The 20,441-nt window shown below is 44.8% G+C and overlaps 1 protein-coding gene and 1 long non-coding RNA gene across 2 annotated transcripts in view; both read right to left on the bottom strand.

Moving 5' to 3' along the window:
- HSD17B4 (hydroxysteroid 17-beta dehydrogenase 4) overlaps positions 1-1,681 on the bottom strand; it is an 86,554-nt gene extending 84,873 nt beyond the window's left edge. Inside the window, exon 1 of the mRNA XM_026507818.4 lies at positions 1,477-1,681. Coding sequence (XP_026363603.2) covers positions 1,477-1,534 — 58 coding nt within the window. The 5' untranslated portion in view covers positions 1,535-1,681. The remainder of the gene's footprint in view (positions 1-1,476) is intronic.
- Positions 1,682-11,991: 10,310 nt separating this feature from the next.
- LOC113261628 (uncharacterized) lies at positions 11,992-18,948 on the bottom strand. Its single transcript, XR_003318447.4, has 4 exons — positions 18,764-18,948; positions 14,787-15,112; positions 14,171-14,258; positions 11,992-12,479 (listed from the first exon to the last, which is right to left on the bottom strand). It is a non-coding gene; the product is annotated as an uncharacterized LOC113261628 (long non-coding RNA).
- Between the last annotated feature and the right edge of the window lie 1,493 nt (positions 18,949-20,441).

Below are 20,441 nucleotides of genomic sequence, written 5' to 3'. Positions count from 1 at the left end.
CCTTGATCTCAGCTCAGATCTCAATCTCAGGGGTCATCAGTTCAAGGCCTGCAATTGGGCTCCATGCCCTGCATGGAGCCTACTTAAAAAAAAAAAAAGTTTTTCAAAAATATATGATCATTTTAGGTGAATATAGCTATGAGTATAAAATTCTTGGCCACCAATTAACACTAAAAGCACTTTCTGAAAGGTGGCATTAGAATCCATTCTATCAATGGAGATGTAATGATACAAATGGATCAACGGACAGAATTCCACTGTTGTGACTTTTAATATACAATTTAAATTAATAACACATTAGGTCTATTCTAGATATAAGGTACCACCAGTGGGAATCAAAGGCAAGGAAGGTCAAGATCCCAACACTTGAGGGTTATAGAGGTCACCTGCTAGTGGGAAATAGGGTACAATCACCATGGGTATGAGCAGTTTTCATTCTTTTTTTTCTCCTTCAAGAATAGGGTTATTTCATTTTTTTAATTTTTATTTATTTGAGAGAGAGAGAATGAGAGAGAAAGCATGAGAGGGGGGAGGGTCAGAGAGAGAAGGAGTCTCCCCCTTGAGCAGAGATCCCAAATGCGGGACTCGATCCCAGGACCCCGGGATCATGACCTGAGCTGAAGGCAGTCGCTTAATCAACTGAGCCACCAGGCGTCCAAGAGTACGGTTCTTTCACATAACAAATCTCCATTTTGTTTCTGCTGAAACCTAGGAAGACCTGGCCCACTTCAGAAATATGTCTATTCCTCAGTTCCTACTGTCCCTACCCAACTCCCACCCTAACACCTGCCTGACTCCCGTAGGTATTGAGCAACTTGAGCCAAGACTCCAGTCAGTCTAGTGTAGTGCTTGGCTTGATAAGCATACAAACTCCAACGAGAAGACTCTTATCAGATACCCTCTCTAAAGAAGAACCTCTCCAGAACTTAAAATCACCCGAAAGAGGAAGAGAAACACTGCACTGCTAACTTTTCAAAGCCAAGGGGCTGACATCCCTACTCCTCTGGGGGTGATTCCTGCCGCCTACGGCTTTTCTTCAACCTTCCGAAGATTTGACAGGGCCTAAGAAGGCAAGAAAAGGGGCGATCGAGCATCAGCGAGAACTTTGAGCGAGTCCTGCAAACCGCAGCCCAGCGCAGCCTCTCTCTTGCAGGACCCGGGGCCCCGGGAGGCTGTCACGGGGAAGCGGGCTGCAGGGACTATGTGACTCGGTGTTTCCGGACTCAACGCTGGCCAGGCCCACCTCTCCGTCCTCTGCAGAGCCGGCGCCTCGAGAACAGCCGTTACCCGTCCTCCCACCCGGCCCATCGGTCCAGTGACTGGTTCTTCAAGCCGCCTCCCCCCGCCGCCCCACCGCTGCCCGCAGCCCCAGACGCCGGGACTGCAGCTGCGGCTGCGCGCGTATCCCGGGACGAAAAGGGGGCTCCGGGCGCGAGAGCTAGGCGGGCGTCCGCCCTCCGGCCTTCGCGTGCTCACCTCCCCCAGCGCCGGTGACCAGTACCACCCGCCCGTCGAATCGCAGCGGCGAGGCCATGAGTCCAGCCTGCTGCGACACACACACACAAGCCGAATCGCTGGAGCTCGCACTGCGACACGCGGAGGAAAAGGGGCTCGATGGGAGTGACCTGAGGGTGTCAGGGAAGGAAAAAGACGCCGTAGTTTCCAAGTGCGCCTGCGCGGGAATCCCTTTGAACTGTGGGAAATGTAGTCCAGGGTGCTTCCAGCGGCTACGAGAGTCTCCTCAAGAGGTTTGAATTCAAAGGGCCACTTTAGCTGCTAGAAATGATGGAATCCTCTAGGACCTGTGTGGTAAATGGCTGACATGGCATCCATTCTCCCATCGTTTTGTCATTCATTCAACAAAGTGTTTTCTGGACTTAGACGCTAGCCTAGAGAAACAGGAGGCAGCCCCTATCCTTAAACAGCTTTCAGACATAGCCCCGAAGGAAAAAAAAGGTACCCTGTACTTAGAATGTAATCCCTGAATCTCGTGCATGAAAATCATCCAAGAACTGTCAAAAATATTGAGTCCTGAACCCTCACACTGACCTCCCAAAGTAGAATCTCTGGGGACCAAAAGAAAAAAAAGTTTTAAACAAGTGCTTCTAAATGATCTTTGCTTTTGAATATTGAGAAAGGTCATATGATGTAATTCATTCATTTAACATTTATTAAGCATCTATGGGAGGTAGGCACAAGTTTCCAGGTGAATAAGTTCCTCCAGAGCTATTCAAAGTTATGAAAAGTAAACCTTTCATAAAAATGCAGTACGATTAAACACATGATAAATCTGCACAGGTCTGCTAATAGTGATGTGGAGAACAAAGGGAAAAGAAATGTAGAAAAATTAAAACTCCTTACAACACGCAGCTCATTGACAAATACTGGAGGCAGCCAGAGTGACCTTGCTCAAGGAACTCAACTGCCTTAGTGTTAGTATTTGGATAGAAGCAATTGCACTGCAGGGTATTTACCCAAAGGATACAAAATACACCCTGGAAGGAGTATATGCACCCTGATGTTTACAGCAGTATTGTCAACAATAGCCAAACTATGGAAAGAATCCAAATGCCCATCTACTGTTAAATGGATAAAGAAAATGTGATATATATATATATATATATATATATATATATATATATTATAGATATCTATATCATATATATATTTCATACATATATGTGTATGTATACATACACACAATGGAATAGGCCTCAGCCATCAAAAAGAATAAAATCTTGCCATTTGCAACAATGTGATTGGAGCTAGAGTGTATTATGCTAAGTGAAGTAAGTCAGAGAAAGACAAATACCATATGATTTCACTCATATGTGAAATTTAACAAAATGGATGAACATTTGGGAGGGTGGGAGAGAGAGAGAGAGGGGGAAACAAATCATGAGAGACTCAAGGATAGAAAACAAGCAGGGTAGATGGTAGGTGGTGGGTGGGGGATGGGCTAGATGGGGGATGGGCATTAAGGAGGGCACTTAGGAAGAGCACTGGGTGTTGTGTGTAAATGATGAGCCACAGAACTCTACTCCTAAAGCCAATATTAAACTGTATGTCAACTAACTAGAATTTAAATTTCAAAAATAAAAATATAAAAACAAAAATAAAAATACTTGGCTAGAGGCAAAAAGCAACCTTAGCTTGACATTAACCCAACCTCCAGAATCATATAAGTCTTCTTTAACATATAAAAATCCCTTTGGAAACTTCCTTTATCTATACTCCCACCCCCAAAATATATGTGAACAATCATCCTTCCAACATATTGCCCATTGATATACATCTGAATGGTCTCACGAACCTTATCTTAACAACTGCTAGCCCCTCAAGGTCCCGGAAGACTTACTTCCAAATTCCTCAGAGACTTACGCTCTCCCTAACCCCTACTATCTAAAAGGTATATAATCAGTCACTCCTCACAATCCCAGTGCAGCTCTTTCTGCCCATGGGTTCTGCCCCTGTTGTAGAGGCCACATTTAGGCCAACAGGCATGAGTGATGGAATGCAGAAAAGACCATAGTAACCACCTGGCTGAATACGGACAGGCCCCTCAGGAGACCCATCTCAAAATACCCATAGGCCCTACGTAACCAACGGGCTATTTACAACTAGGCACGGTTCCCCCAAAAAAAGGGAAGATTCCTCCGTCTGTTGCCATACCTCCTTGTCTTCCCCCTTTAAAAACAGCCCCCACCCACTATCTTCTTGGAGACAGCCGCTCCCTTGCAGTGTGTATTCGATAAACTTCTATTGCCTTTGTTCTGCCTCAGGTGAATACTTTCACCACCGCACCAATGGCCTCCACCAGTTCGTCGCCCCACATTTGGGGGCCCCCATCTGATCAAGAGACACCCCACTTTGACATCACACCTGTGCTTTAATAAAACCACGTTTTGCACTGAAAACATCTCAAGAATTCTTTCTTGATAGCTTGCTCCCAGACCCGTATCCAAAACATCACATCAAGAGTGCCCAAACAAAGGGCCCCTAGCCCTGCTGGGGACAAAGGAAAATGTCCAGAGGAGATGACACACGAAGAACCTTAGGAAGTGAGCTCTGCAAATAAAATTACAGGCAACGCAAACACTAGCTAGATGGGGCTGAGGGGTGGGGGAGGGGTAAAGCCGCAGAAATGACCAGCCGGTCAGATCACGTTTAGATGTTTTAATTGAGTGCTTCAAACGGTTTTAAGCAAGATTACTCCAGACTACACATTAACATCGCGGAGAGTTCCCTCTGCCCTATTATTGAGGATCGATCAGAAGTGAACAAGGCGAGCAAAAACCTACTGGGAAAAATTATAGAGCCTCCAGTAAAGCAGAGGAAATGTTGGACAGGGAAAACCCGGAGATATTTTTGGAAATGGAGTCAGGTTTTTGTGATTTAATTGAATGTGAATGTGAGGGGTGAACGACAGAAATAATAACCCCCGTTATTTGTGGCTTGCGATTCTGAGCACGATTTGGGGCAAACTGCCTCTGGGAAGCTTACCGACGCAACGGCTGGAGTTGTGTACAGACATCTGGAGCATCCAGTTTGGTTTCATGGCCCAGGCTGAGCAGGAAAGGTTCCTCTGCAACTCCAGCCCAAACCTCCAAAGGCCAGTCCTTTCTTTCACAGAACGCTCACCTCTAAACCAGCACCTTGCTCTCTTAGACATTTGTCCAAGACCTATGACGTTGGACCCCTGGATTCTGGTGCTCCCTGTAACCCTGGAAGGCCAGCCCCAAGAGCTCTGGACCCAGAGACTAAAAAACCGGGTGTTAGGAGAGAAGTCACTTGCGGCGCTTTGGGTGGAACCTCGCCCCGCCCCAGCACCGCCTCCAACCAATGGGGACGCGCCGCCCGGAGGCGGGGCTCACCTCTGTGTCGCCCACCCGGGCTGGTGCCGCCCACCCTCCGCTCTCGCTAGAGGCTTCTCCACGCGCTCCTCCGACCCGACCAACCTCCAACTTCTTTGCGGATAGCTCACGAGGAAGGCCTGGCCTTGGTCCGCAGGCATTTCGAGTAGGCTCTGATCAAGATGTAAAAAAGTGAGCCTGGGGCTGGACCCAATAGCAATCCTAGGTTCAAGAGTGAGCCAGTGTGACAACTCAGCGACTATTGGTCTCCACGTCCCTGCTTCCTTCCCACGAAGGATGGAATTAGGGCGACTGAGCACAGCCAAAATTCCTCAGACTCGATCCCACAAGGAGGCCTAAAGAGAGGTGCGTTGGCTCCTTCACCAAGCCTCCGGTGGCTTCAGGGCCAAAACCCCACGGCGGGACATCGTTTCTATCTTGTGTTGTAATCTTTCTCGTTTAATCCAATAACCCTGTTCTTCTGTTAAAAAAAAAAAAAAGTACAAGGCAAAAACAAAGGCTAGGTTCACGATTCCTACTTTTAGAAATGCAGGTTCAAAATCAACCCAGTTGTAACTGAGGAGGAAGTGCTTTCAACCTAAGGCTTGCAACAGCAGCGGGAAGGAAGGGTTTCTCAGCCACTGCGGGGCAGCCATTCCAACAGGTCCAAGACTCACAACTGGAGTTGGCTTGTCCCAGACCAGGGCCAAGGGGCATCGGGCTTGAGTAAATGCTAGTGCTTGGTACAGTGAGTCCTCAAATAAATATGTCCTGAATATCAGAGGTGGTGCAGATTTAGGACACAAATCTTAGAAGTAGAGCAAGGTGTGTAAGTTAATACACTGCAAGAGTGCTGCTATGTTAAGTGTAGATTATTCTCTAGCGGTCTTACTTTGCTCTCAAGTCCTCTTTCTTGTGGGAGGGGAGGCAAAAAAGGACATTTAAACTTGCCAGGTAAGGGTAACTTGGGTCTATTTTGGGGAAATGTGATCTTTCAAGATTCGTCCCTCCTCCTTCTTGCCTAAATGTCATCTTAAAGTAGAGGAAAGGTTTGACAGAGGCCGGGGGTGGACCTTAAAGCCATCCTGGCCTCTGCTTTCCCTCTAGCTACTGACAAAGGGCATGGGCTTCGATATTCCTAGAATCTGCTGTGTGTTCTTTCTCACTCTGAACTATTTTAGCAACTTCTATATAAGTCTAGATTTATAAACATATATAGGCAAATAAAAAATTATTCAAATAGAATTTTAAAACAAGCTAAAAATATATATGTATATATCTCTTCCATGCCAGCCAGGAGCCAAAAGAGACAGGAGTAGGACCTTCGGCTCCCCCATCCCATAAACCAAGGCCATTGCCATTCTGCCACAGTTAGTTACCCTTTGCTAATTCAAGGTCACTTGTACTGGCATTGACTTCTCAGAGTCAGAATTATCCTTTTCATGGCCTCATTTCTTCAAGCTCAGGCCCAGGAAGGGAACAGGGGGGCTGGGTCTCTGAAGAAACCATGCTAAGCACACCCCCTCTTAGCTACCTTCCTCATCTTTTTCCATCCTCTCCCCAGTGAGAATTCTACGTCATTTTTCCTGCTGGTCAGAACTCCTCCTAAGTTTGTCCTCTTTGCTCCCACCGTATGGATGTCTCTTCTAAGGGGTTACTTTTCTAAGGGAGACACTGAGCTTTATGGCTTAGTCCTGCTGCTCTATGGAGAGCGGGGAGAGCACAGAGGGATACAACAGGGCAGTGAAAGGGGATTCTTTTTGCTGCCAGAGTGAAGCCACTTCCTATTGTTGGAGAATACCTTTAACAACGATGAACAAGCAGACATATCTAGGCCTTCTTACATATGGCCCCACTTCATACATATCCCCCAGAGAAGGAGGAATGGCTCACCTGATTGAACGGCCAAAGACACATACATTGAACCACATTTACTACTGAGTGAGGATACCAGGCTCTAAAGGCTAGTAACCAAGCCCCATGTCTCTTTCACTCCCTGCACCGGCACAGAGGGCTTTCCTCTGCTTCCTCTCCTCTACCCCATGGATCAGCAAGCCAGGCAAGACTGCTTCTCAGCTGGGCAGAGGCTCGGCCACCTCCTTCCTGTCCTTTCTTTCCCAATACAGCAGCTTCGTCTCCACGATCACCAGAGCCACGGAGTGGCCAACCTAGACCTGCCTGGCCTTGGGCACTAGGACAAACATACACGTTTTCTTAATCTGTTTTCTTTTCTTTTATCCTGTGGGCATACCTCTTCTAACCCTGTGCTTGCAGAGCTCGAGCTGTGAAATAGGGAGAAGTCCACACTGAACCCCAACACCTGAGCCCAGGGTGGCGAAAGATAAGAATCACCATCCAGAACTAAAAGATGACAAGGAATGGTGAAGACATCGGTATTCACCATGGCTGGTTTGACACTGTGCGGGCGTAGGCTGATTGAGGGCAGTTGGAGAGCACAGTAGCTGAGTTGGGAAATCAACACAGGCTTTCCAGGAACTCAGACTGTCTAAGTCAGAATCAAATCTTGGATGGGGATAGACGTTTCTTTCCTGAGTCACACGGAGCTCTCTGGGGGAACCCTAGAGCTGCTGTCCTTTGCGTGAATTTCAGACCCACGGCTAGTAGCAGGAACGGAGCCCTTCCGACCTGGCTTTTTCTCAAGCTCAGCTTAGCCAGTAGAAATCCAATGGATTTTTTTGGTTACTTGTTTTCTCCTTTAGCTGGTTTCTCAGCCTTGGGTAGATGACCCAAGTTAAACTTGATGCAGTAAGAAGGTATTTTCAGGAAAGAAAGGTTTAGGCTGTTTTGGAGTAGGAAAGTTTCTGTGAGCCTGCCCTCCCTGGGCGTCAAAAGCACCATCTCTGCAGAGCAGCTGCAGAAAGCCAGGGTCTGCGGAACCACATCTGACCTTTTTACAGAAGATCTTCCCCGCCACGTTCAGGGTCACCGGTCCTGGCTAACTTGCCCAGTATGACCGGTAAGCTGACAAGCTCAGACAAGAAGCTTCTCTCCTTTCTCTGTTCCCCAGATAATCCTAAATCAACGGGCTGGCAACTGCAGTATCGGTCTGGAATTGTGCTGGGATCTGGAAATGTTATTTTTGCCTGTGATAACTGCTGGCGGTATTTTTATAAATATCATGGGAGTGTGGCGGCTGCTACCCTGACCTTACGTATCCTGTGCTCTTTTGGAAGAGTGAAGACATAGGAGTGAACAGCAGTTGGCTCAGTCTTACTCTGCCGTCTTGGAGGAGTTTATGTCCATTCTAGGGTAAGATGCTTAAGCTACGGGGAAAGCCCCTAGTGGTGGCCAGCCTATGAAAGTTAGAAGCATGGGTGGCTCAGCTGGTTAAGTGTCTGCCTTTGGCTCGGGTCATGATCCCAGGATCCTGGGATTGAGCCCCACGTAGGGGTCCCTGCTCAGTGGGGAGTCTGCTTCTCCCTCTCCCTCTGCCTGCTGCTGCCCCTGCTTATGCGCTCCCTTTGCTTGTGCATGTGTTCTCTGTCAAATAAATAAAATCTTAAAAAAAAAAAAGTTAAAAGCATGTATTAAAAGGAGGACCATGTTTTCCATTTTAACCATATCTCTTGTGCACAGAGAACCCTATGCAGGAGTTAAGATTTGAATATTCATACGTTCCACCTTTATTTATTAATATTCGTGCACTGCTAGTCAGGCGTTATTCTTTGCGCTAAGGACCAAACAGACAAGGTCCCTAGATTTACTGGGCTTCCATTCTAGAGAAAAGAGATGATAAACCTACAAATAAAAGAATGATTCCAAATGATTACAAGTGCTAAGGAAAGAATTTAGCCATTTATCAGGGTCCATTATGTTCTAGGCACTTTCTTAGTGTTTTATAAATATTAGCTCATTTGGTCTCATAACAATCTATAAAGGAGAAGATGTCATTATCCTTGTTTTCAGATGAGGAACCTAAAATCACAAAAACAGTAAATAACTTGGCACGTAGTGGAAGGAGGAGTCAGGCCCCCCCCCCCACCATCACCCCGGGGTTTAGCTCTGTTGCTCTAACAAGGTAGTGGGATTCAGAAGAGACTGGAAGCAGAGACAGGAGGGAGGTGCTGATTTAGAGAAGGTATACCTAGGACAGGTTTGTGAAGAGATGAGTTTGCAGCTGCGTCGTGAACAGTGAGAAGAACCCATCAGACAAGCATTGGGACAGAGGTTTCAGAACAGAAGGAATAGCGTATACACAGCCCTGTGGGAGAAAACACCCTTACACCACCTGGAACGGTGAGATCAGAGATAGACAAGGACCAGATTGTGTCTAGTCTTGTAAGCCACAGTTGGGAGTATAGATTTTATTCTAAGTATAATGGGAAACCCTTGAAAAGCAGGGAAATGAAATGATCTTTCGTGCAAACTACATTATAAGTATATAAACGCTCGGGAAAAAGCCCAGAAGGAACATACCAGCAGATAACTCGTCAGTTCTCACTGTGGGTTGGGGACCACGGCAGTGATCAAGGAGACTGGCTTTACCTGTTTTTCACATGAAAATGTGCCCGTGTTGTCATACAAGTGAATAATTTTTATAAACAATTCAAGCTCCATACAATCCCATGTGTTGCAGCTTAAAACCCACTTGATTGCAAGCAGAGATGTCATGCTAAAGAAATCACAGTGTTTGTGCAGCTTGTGAAGCCTGTTCTAGAGACACCTGGATGCCAGGACGTGTATCTCCCTTAGAGAAACCACAAGCAGGCGTGTGTATTGCTCAGGGAACAAATCTTCGCAGGGAGAAGCTGAGACTACAGAGAAGGGGCATGTTTAGTGAGGCTGCATTGTGAGGACTAAGACCTCCCCTGGTTTCCCCCAGTGGGAAGCAGCCACTAATCTAGGGCATTGTAGAAAGGTTGAAAACCATTTTCAGTATATGGTGAGCTACTGCCATTTCTGTCTTTCTTTACAGAACGAATTTGATGAAATGTGCTCTGGGAGTAAACCTGGCTTATCTTGCACACCTGCTCTTTTGACACTTGAGCCCCTTGGGGTTTAGTGCCCGCGTGCATAGCTTGCTGCTTTCAATCTTCTGGCTTCCCCTGTAGAACCGACATTCATCACACGGTGTATTTCTGCTGCCTTGCTGTTCACCTCGACTCCCTCCATTCTGCTTGGAGCCCTCAGGAACACGTGTGCCGTCTGTCCACTGCCTCCTCGTTATTAATGCTCTCAATTCCAGGGACTTTTTCTATCCAAACCACTGCTGGCATTTTTCTCCCACGGTCACATCCTGGACATGTTCATCGCCTCTTACCACTTCTGAAAATATGTCCAAACATGCCAGCTTTCCAGCCCAAGGGCTACCACTGTGGAATTCTTCCCTGCCATCATGACCCCCAGTGCATGACTCCCATGGCTTTCTCGATGCCTACAGCCTCTCCTTGTCTTCCTTTCTGTCTTGCTTAGTCTCTGTGGTTCATCATTAAAATCCACAGCCTTGTTTCTTGTCCTCCTACCACATACTTCCACAAAACTTTCAGGTTTTCCAGGTTTAAATGTTTTCTAGTTTTATTATCATTTCTTTCTTGATACAGGTGTTATTTACAGGTATAGTTCCTTTTTTTTTTTAAGATTTTTATTTATTTGACAGAGAGAGACACAGCGAGCGAGAGAGGGAACACAAGCAGGGGGAGTGGGAGAGGGAGAAGCAGGCTTCCCGCTGAGCAGGGAGCCTGATGCGGGGCTCAATCCCAGGACCCTGGGATCATGACCTGAGCCGAAGGAGCCTAAGACAGATGCTTAAGGACTGAGCCACCTAGGTATAGTTCTTAACACCCAACATGAGGGGATTGCCTAGTAATCTTTTTGTTGTTGATTTTGAGCTTATTGCATTATTATCAGAGAACACACTCTGATTTCAATCCTTTTAGATATACTGGGGTTGCCTTTAGGACCCACCATGTGGTCAATTATAGTGCAGATTCTATGTGTACTTAAGAATGTGTATCTTGCAGTTTGGAGCTCACGGTTCTGTATATGGCCTTGAGGTCAAGTTTGCAGATAATGTTATTCAAGTCTTGTTTATCCTTACTGACATTTGCTTGTTTGTTCTATCAGTTACTGAGAAAAATATGTATCAAATATCTCACTATGATTGTGGACAAGAGGAAGGCCTAACTATTTGTCATGGAGTAGTGGAGGATATAGAAGATTCAAGGGAAGGTTCTGGAAAGACTGATCACTTGAAAGTGACACTTGACTTCTTATCCCATCTCCTCTCCTTCTATCTAAATTATTTAACTACCCTAATCTCCTCCTGAAAGATACCATTTAAGTGTCTAGTAAATCATAAGTGCCAGCAAAAATTATTTTTCTTTATTTTATGAGAAGGGATTGATATTTTACTCTAGAACCACGCAGTGATTCTAACTTTATACTCGTAGGCAGTTGGATATATTTATGTTTAACTGTGCATGGCATTCCTGGTATGAACTATGCATCCTCTCCTCTACTTCTCAGTATTAAAGAATCTCTTTGACATTTGCCTGTGCGAGGTAGCTTAAAAGGCATATGAGCTATCTACTCTACATAACAAATTACTATGAAGCCTAGACACTTTAAAATCACAAACATTTACTTATCTCAGTGTTTGTGGTTTAGAATTCTGGGCATGGTATAGCTGGTTAGCTCGAGGTCAAAGTCTCTCAAAACGTCTCTCATCAAGGTGTCCACTGTGGCTGTGGTCATCTCAAGGCTCATGTGGGGAGGGATCCACTGTGAGCTCACCCCTATAGCCATTGGTGGACTTTGCTGACTATTGGGTGGAGACATCAGTTCTCTGCAACATGGGCATCTCCACAAGTCTATCCCCAACATGGCAGCTGGCTTCCCTCATAGTGAGCAAATGACAGAGCAAGAGAAGACACCCAAGACAGAAGCCATATTTATAAATAAATAAATAAAGCCATATCTATTTAAAAATAAGACGACTTTTAGAGCAGTTGTGGGGTTCCAACAACAGTGAGCATAAAGGACAGAGCGTCTTCACATACCCTCTACCTCTCTCCACACACAACCTCCCACACCGTTGACATTCCTCCCCAGAGCGGTACACTGTTACAATCGATAACCCTACATTGACACGTCATTATCAGCCCAAGTCCCTAGTTTCCATTAGATGTCACTCTTGGTTTTATACATTTTATTGGTTTTGACCAATGTATAATAGCAAGGTAGTATCATACAAAATAGTTTTACTGCCTTAAAGATCCTCCGTGCTCGTTTTATTCATCCCTCCCTCTCTCTAATGCCTGGAAACCACTGATGTTTTTACTGACTCTGTCATCTTGTCTTTTCCAGGATGTCCTATAGTAGAAATCATGCAGTATGTAGACTTTCCAGATGGCCTTCTTTCACTTAGGGACATGCATTTAAGTTTCTTCCATGTCTTTTCCTGGTTTGAGAGCTCACTTCCTTTTAGCGTTGCATAAGATTCCATTGTTGGATGTACCACTCATCCATTCACCTACTGAAGGACATCTTGGCTGCTTCCAGGTTTGGGTAAACCATTGTCTTTTTGAAGCCTCATCTTGGAAGTAGCATCCCATTACTTCTGTGGCATTCAATGCCCTGGAAGCAGGTCACGAAGTCCAGCACACACTCAAAGGGGAAAGATCACACAAAGGTATGAATACCAAGAGAGGAGGATCATAGAAACCACGGAGGCTGTCCTCCACTCCGAGGGGAGACAAATGTTTACGGCTACCTTGCCGATGCCCAAGCAGCCAGGCCAGTTACAGAACACCCTTAATAGGATCTGTGCCTGAAAAGACTCTTGTGTTGATGTAACTTCACATGCCAACATATCAAAGACTAATAGCAACACAGTGAATGCACCTGGCTCGACTGAGAACAATCTGACAGCAACGTACATCACTTTAACATCTGCTGCCCTCTCGTTTTCCTCGAAAAACAAAATCTACTTCTGGCGTATTTTCTTGGACAGCTGCCCATCCTGTTCAGGTTTTCAAAAAAGGAATTCCCCAGTTAAAGTGTACCATTTGTTCCACTCCTGTCTGTGCTGCAGAGTGGGGTATATATCATAGAGGGTAAAAAACCCATAAATAAAATAATTCCAGTATCGCTGCGTATTATTATATCACTTACGTCACACATATAAAATATCATTGGAATGTTTATATGAACTCAGCACGTACAATTTTATTCTTTGTTGGGAAAATTTGTAGTATTGACCCTCAGCTGAAATGTAAGGGTGAAAATCCGGTGCTTTTCTTTCCTCCTCAGCTCCTAAACTCCTCGAGGAGCCCAACATTTGGTGGAAAAACTGTGAAGCCATCTCTTGGTGGAAACAGGGGATTGACACGCTTATTTACAACTTTTAAAAGTGGAATTCCTTGACTCGCTGAAAGAAGTTTCCACAGGCAGTAGACCCCCTGCCCTTTGCCTTACTGGATTGTTACGTCCAACCTGGGTATGTCCTCACGTTAAACAGCTCGGTGATTTCTGCCTTGGAGGGTCTACCGTCGTTTGAAAGCAATGGCACCACATCACCACAAGAGGGAGCACAGAGCCACGGAAGCGTCTCATTCATTGTGTTTAAGGCTAGGCTCTGCCCGTTCTGTTTCTATTTCCCCCATACTCCTTCCCCTTCTAATAACCCCGAGACCTTCTTCTGAACAAAGGCAGGGCCAATATCTGCAGATCTCTGTAAAGACAAGGAAAATATCGCCCGGAGCCGCTTATTTCTCTTGCTTCTGACTTTGCCAAAGAATGCCCTCCAGGACTGATGCGCATAGAGGTGGGTTCCTGTATGGATCCTGAAGGCCCCCTCCAGTGCTTGTCTCTGCTCTTCGATTTGCCACCAGAGCCCAAAGGCCTGGTTTATGAGAATACTTGCTATGGTCAGTGATTCAAGTAGTCCTCGAATTAATTTATCATGGCACTAATGTAACCGGTAGTACGGAGGCCAATGAGTAACTTTCAGAGTCCTGCAGTAAGCACTCAGTGAGCAAGAGAAAGGTCAGATTTAGAGCCTGGGAAACACACCTCTCTTGGAATGACATAAATAGAAATCCCCAATTATGATCCACAATCATTCATGAGTCCTTTGTGCCTGGGGAAGTTCTAAAACTCTGGGCCCCATAAATGGTGATGGCACATGGTACCTAATGACCATACAGGGTGTTTGGGGATTTTTTTTTTTTTTTCATTATTAGGCCAGCCTGGAAAAAGAATAATGAATAGAGCTGAGTAAGATAGTTTTCCCTCAAATGAGTTAGTCAGACACTGCAGGCAGGATGTCAGGCAAAAATAGAGGGAGGAGTGAATACCTTAGAGCTGTGACAGGAGAAATATGAATCCTTGAGTCCTGGCTGATGCTTACTGATACACACGGAGTCAGCAGAACAGGTTTCCAAGCTACGATCCAAAACAACAACAACAAAAATTGAAAATAAATTCCCAAACGTCTGCCACAAGAATTCATTCTTTCACTGGATATTGTTATGATAACTCTTCTCCAAAGAGTTCCAGGTACACTAAATAAGAATGTAAGCTTAGACACTGTCAGAGGCAAATCCTCTGGTAGTGGGGGGAGAAAAGATGAGAGATGGCAAAGACAATAACCAAGGAGCCTTAGAAACTGGAGATGACTCCAGATGCCTGGAGAAAGCGCAAGGGCTCGATCTTTTGGCATGAAAATATTTAACTGAAGGACGAAGAAGAATAGAGCCAAGGCCCTGGACTATAGCGATCTTGAAAGCCTGGGGGGAACTTATTGCAACTTGGAGGACACGTCAGATCTTGGAGTCCTCCAGAAGGTTTCATATCCAGAGCCTGTCATGATGTAATTCCCCAAACTCCTCTCCCTGACACCCTTCTGCATGAACACAGGTCCCTCGAACACAACGCTCATTTATTACGGAGAAATCGATGACTCCAACTCACCACAAGCTTGTATTCCAGCCATTGTGTCAGGGCTCCTGCCCAGCTTTAGATCTGCTCAAATCAATAGGATTTCACAATGAGGGCCCCAAAGCCCAGGAACTTCTTAGAAGAAGACTGACCGTGTATCCAGACTGAGAAGTCACTACGTGGAGGTCTAGCTCAGAAATCTCAGAAAAAAAACAAAACAAAACAAAAACACAAAAAAATGCATGGGATCCTGGAGGCTTGTCATTATCCATCGGTGCAATTAGGGGAGTATGAAGCTTTGATTGGTCAGAAGTGGGTCACGTGCCACCTTCGGGGCTGGGGGGTGAAATGAGCTCCACCTGCATGGAGATAGGAGAAGAGTAGATTCCCAGTTAATGTTGGAAGCTGTTAGAAAGAGAATAAATGAATTCTGGGCAGCCCAGAAATAACACATGTCCACCTCAACCATCTTTCAGCCCTTCTCTCTCCATAGTCTCCAGCATGGGCCCATTTGGCTTACAGGGAACCCTGGATGTCTGAAGACCATGCAAATGGAACCGTTGGCATTGTGCAATAGGGTGGCCCTGACTATGGGCACATGGGTCATTGCTATATGATGAGGACCATTAATAGCTGTTTCAGTATCTGCTCAGATCTTTTGTTAATTTCTATGGTCACCAAGTTACACACTCACGCACACACTCACACACACACACATATCAGGGAAAGAAGCCAAGCTAATGACAACATCTGACAGCAACAACAAAGACCTCCGAAAATAACCCATCACAGTAATTGGGGAAACTTCAAGGATTGCCAGTGTGGTGGAAAGTTTTCATTCCCACTGTTTTAAATTCATCGTAGAACAAGGCACGTTATCTATACAAAATGCACATTAATGACTTGCTTCAAGTAAACATCTCTATTCCCCTCTTTCAGACTACGGTTACAAAAAGTTGTTTAAAGAACAGATACTTTTTATGCGCATCTGGTTCCCATATTAACCACATGTAATCAAATCAATGATTGAGTCTTTATTTTTTTTAGAGAAATTCTTTTTTTTAATTTTTTTAATGTTTTTTTATTATATTATGTTAGTCACCATACAGTACATCCCTGGTTTCTGATGTAAAGTTCGATGATTCATTAGTTGCGTATAACACCCAGTGCACCATGCAATACGTGCCCTCCTTACTACCCATCACCGGTCTATCCCATTCCCCCACCCCCCTCCCCTCTGAAGCCCTCAGTTTGTTTCTCATAGTCCATAGTCTCTCATGCTTCATTCCCCCTTCTGATTACCCCCCTTTCTTGGGAGGAGTGATTGTCCTTCCACAACGAGACATCTTTTCCAAATTTTCAGAGCAACAAGGAGATAAAACAATTTTTCCCAGGAAAGACATCCTTTTTCCTCAGAGTGATTCAATTCTGCCCCCACCATCTGTAACTTGCCACTGGAAAATCTCACTGGCAGCCTTTTGGGTGCTCCTGAGGACACTGACTCCTGGGAACTAGGTCTCCTGATGCTCTCAGACCTGCAGTGAGCAAATGTGGGCTCAGGAGCCAGAGGGTGAAGACTCCCATCCTGCGGGACTTGACGGTGCCCACACAGGGGGCCATGTGTACAAGGGCTCTGGGGTCAGGCAGGCTGGAGTATCTTCCCAGCTCCTTAACTGACCAGCTGTGGGTACACCTGGGTGGCTCAGTCGATTAAGCTTCTGCCTTTGACTCAGGTCATGATCTCGTGGTCCTGGGATCGAGTCCCACATTGGGCTCCCTGCTCAGCGGGGACTCTGCTTCTCCCTCTGCCTCTCCCTTTGCTTGTGCTCTCTTGATCACTCTCTCTCTCTCAAATAAATAAATAAAACATTAAAAAAAAACCCCACACTGCCAGGTGTGTGTCTTTGAACCATTCTTTCTTTCTGAGCTTAACTTTTCTCCCCTATAAAATGACAATAGAATTTCTTACCTTCTCAACTTGTGCTGGAGAACAAGTTTAGCCAGGCCCTTAGTACTAAATTAGTTTGGAGTGAGCTTTTTGATTTGTGTTGGGTTTTTTTTCCCTTTTGTTTTTAAGTGCCCAGGAGATAAAGCTTGGCCTGAACGCTTGCTTCCATCAGGAGACTATCATTGACACCTTGTAGCAGCCTTAAACTGAGCAAGGGGAACATTAGGTAACCTGGTCCTTCATCAAAAATAAGAAAAAACCAGTACAAAGGCTTCCCTTGGGCTACCAACTTGAAAGAGCTAGCAAACAAACCTTAGGCAGTCTAAAGAATGTTTAACATACCTAATATCCTAGAGAGTTTGTGCTTCTAGCTTACTTTTTATTTTTTTTTATCTCAACAATTAGTTTTTTATTAGTACCACTTTTAAAACTTAATTATTTGGTCTTGGTGACTCGTTCATGAAAACACTGTTTTTTACAGTTAACACTTTTCACTTTTTTTTCTTTTAATGGCTGTATTGGTGCATAATTTATGTAACTAAAAAATTCACCTGTTTTAAGTGTGCAATGCAATGACTTCCAGTGCATTTACAGAGTTATGCAATTATTATTTTTGTTTGTTTAATAGAGTTCATTTCTGATTGACCCAGTTCTCTGCAATGATGTTTGGAGTTGCATAAACAACAAGAAGCTGAGCAGCATAGAATATTCAGCAAATTTGACTACATGTGTATTTACAGCTACTGATCTATTTTAAAATATTTAATATCATTGCTTATCACCTGTTACACAATTCTGCCTTTAATGTCTCAGATTACATGAGAATCTTACATCGTTGTTTTACATTTTTCTAACGTGTCATGCTGAACGGCAAAATTCTGAATTTTCTTGACTTTATTTTTATTTTTTATGCCTTTTAAAGTTTTTATTTTAATTCCAGTTCGTTAACACAAAGTGTTATATTAGTTTCAAGTGTACAATATAGGAATTCAACACTCCCATACATCACCCAGTGCTCGCCACAAGTGCACTCCTTAATCCCAATCACCTATTTCACCCATCCCCCCACCCCCTCCCTTCTGGTAACGCGCAGTGTGTTTTCCAAAGTTAAGAGTCTGTTTCTTGATTTATCTCTCTATATCTTCCCCCCCACCTTGGCTTGTGTGCTTTGTTTCTTAAATTCCACAAATGAGTGAAATCATATGGTGTTTGTCTTTCTCTGACAGACTTCGCTTAGCATAATACTCTCTAGCTCCACCCATGTTCCAGCAAATGGCAAGATTCTTTAGTTTACATTACTTTGACTCTTAATTTTGGCTCAAGGATTTAATATGATCCATCGCACAGTCCAAAAAGGAGAGATTCAGAGCATTATTCATAGTCATAGCTTCTATTTGTTGAGGATGTACTAGACATCCTGTTCTGAGTGCTTTATGCGCCTTTAGATTATCGGAAGTAGGATATACCCACGTTACAGATGAGAAAGCAGCGGCTCCAAGCAATGAAACCACTTTCCCCAGCTTCAAATACAAAGCTTGTTTTCTTCCCCTGAGGACACTTTACAGCTACCCCAATACTTTAAATAAACAATCACAAGTGCTTACAAATAATAAACCTTAATTTGAATCAATACATTCTCATGATCCTTCAGGACAGACTTTAATTCTGCGTTCTAGACGGTCTGTGTCCACTCACCACGCCACGTGCCCACTAGTCTGTTTCTGGACAAGGTTTCCTGGAACTAGCGGTTTCTTAAGTTCCCTCCCCCTTCTCTATTCCGCAGGGAACGCAAAACCAGCCTAGCAATCACCTTGCATCGATCAGAACCGTTTCAGTTATAACGACAGAAACTTGGCTCAAACTGGCTTCAGCAAAATGTACTGGCTCTTGAAACTAAGAAGCCCAGGGGAAGGCTGACTGCAGACGTGGCTCAAAGCGTCACCTCAGATGGTAGCATTAGGACTCACTTTCTCTCTCCTCCCGGAAACACACTGGCTGCCAGAAGCGCCAGACTCAAAACCTCACGGTTTCAAGTCCAGTGGAAGAAAGAGTGGTTCTTTACCTGTTTCTCCAGTGAAAGTTCTAGGATAATCTACAGTTGAGCCTGATCAGAAGGCTGTGTTAAGTATTCGTCCCTGAATTAATGGCTGACTCAACGGGGATGAAATGCTCTGATTGGCCAGACCCAGGTCACGTGCACAATTGTCATTAGAGTTCTCATCAGCACCTGGATAGAGAGTTGGGGACAGGTGGTTCTCCTAAAGAAAAAACAAGATATTATGTGGGTTGGTTTTTTTGTTTGTTTGTTTGTTTGTTTAAAGATTTTATTAATTTATTCGTGAGAGACAAAGGCGGAGGGAGAAGCAGGCTCCCCAGTGACCCGGAAGCCCGATTTGGGACTCGATCTTAGGACCCTGGGATCAGGGCCTGAGCCAAAGACAGATGCTTAACCAACTGAGCCACCCAGGTGCCCTAAGACACTATTACCAATAGAATGAGAATGAATGCCAGACAGCAAATGTAAATGACCACAACATAATAGGTCCTAAAGCCCTATGAGCCTAGGGATTCTCGATTACATACATCCTGCAGTCCAGGCACATGGAAAGACAGGAAGACAGAACATTAGAAATGAAGATAATTCCTGAAATGCAGATAAGGACTGCCGACATATGGACAGAGGTCCTATGTTCTGGCTACGTATGGATTCAATCAGTTAAAATAAAGCACCTTTCACGCAAAAATTAAGTTATGCCAGAGTTGATACCTGTGTTTCCATAGCAATGTAACAAGTGTCAATCATCCCTCTTCTCCTATGCTCACTTGGTCATGACCTTGGAAATTCCAGGGCTCAAAACAAAGAAGCCATAAGAAAGACTAAAGGAGCCACAGGCAAGCAGGCCCCCCAAATACTCAGTTTATCCTAAAGAGCTAACAGAGGAGAAAATCTCTACTCAGCTGGTGTCCATATGGTTTACTTACTATGTACATAGAGTTTATGTCAAACCTGTAGCCGGAGACAAGGGTGATGCGGGAGGAACCGACCTATCACCTTTCTTGGAGCTGGAATCCACCAAGAACATGACCTGAGCTGGGCACTGGGGAATGAGAGGGGCAATTGTTCCAGGAGCCAGCAGACTGGTAAGATGGAATTTGGTTTCGGTTGGATGAGACTGTTCGCGCAGCCCCGGTACCCTGGGTGGAATACGTTATTCTATTCCGAAAGTAAAGAGAAAGGGGCAACCTGAGAGCTAGTGAGTATTTTCACAATGAAGAATACTTAACTCTGAATCTGAGTCTTCCTCAAATAGAAACTGCTCATTTCAAATGCCCCAAGGATTAGGCAGGTCTCCTCAATAAACTCTCTGAGCATTAGATCCCTTCTTTATAAAGCATCAAGGATGATACCCAAGTATATTTCAAATCTCAAATTTAAGAACCAGCATTTTCTTAGAAAAGGCAGCTGTCAACTACACAGGGATCTCAGCCCAGAGACCTGGCCTCAGCTCACACACGGCACCACCCCTGCACCCCCACATCCTCATCCACAGGTGGTGATGATGATGACGATGATGGTGGTGGTGGTGGTGGCTCCCAGGAATTGGTCACTTACTCAAGTGTTTTAACATAAGTAATGTATAGGTACCACAATGATCTCCACTTAACAGATCAAAATAACAAGAGACAGAGAAAAATAAGTAACCCACACAAAGCGACAGCCAGTAAGTGGCTCCCTCACC

This window comes from Ursus arctos, unplaced genomic scaffold (assembly GCF_023065955.2).
Source record: "Ursus arctos isolate Adak ecotype North America unplaced genomic scaffold, UrsArc2.0 scaffold_5, whole genome shotgun sequence".
NCBI lineage: Eukaryota > Metazoa > Chordata > Mammalia > Carnivora > Ursidae > Ursus > Ursus arctos.
This window is presented reverse-complemented; position numbering and strand designations above follow the sequence as displayed.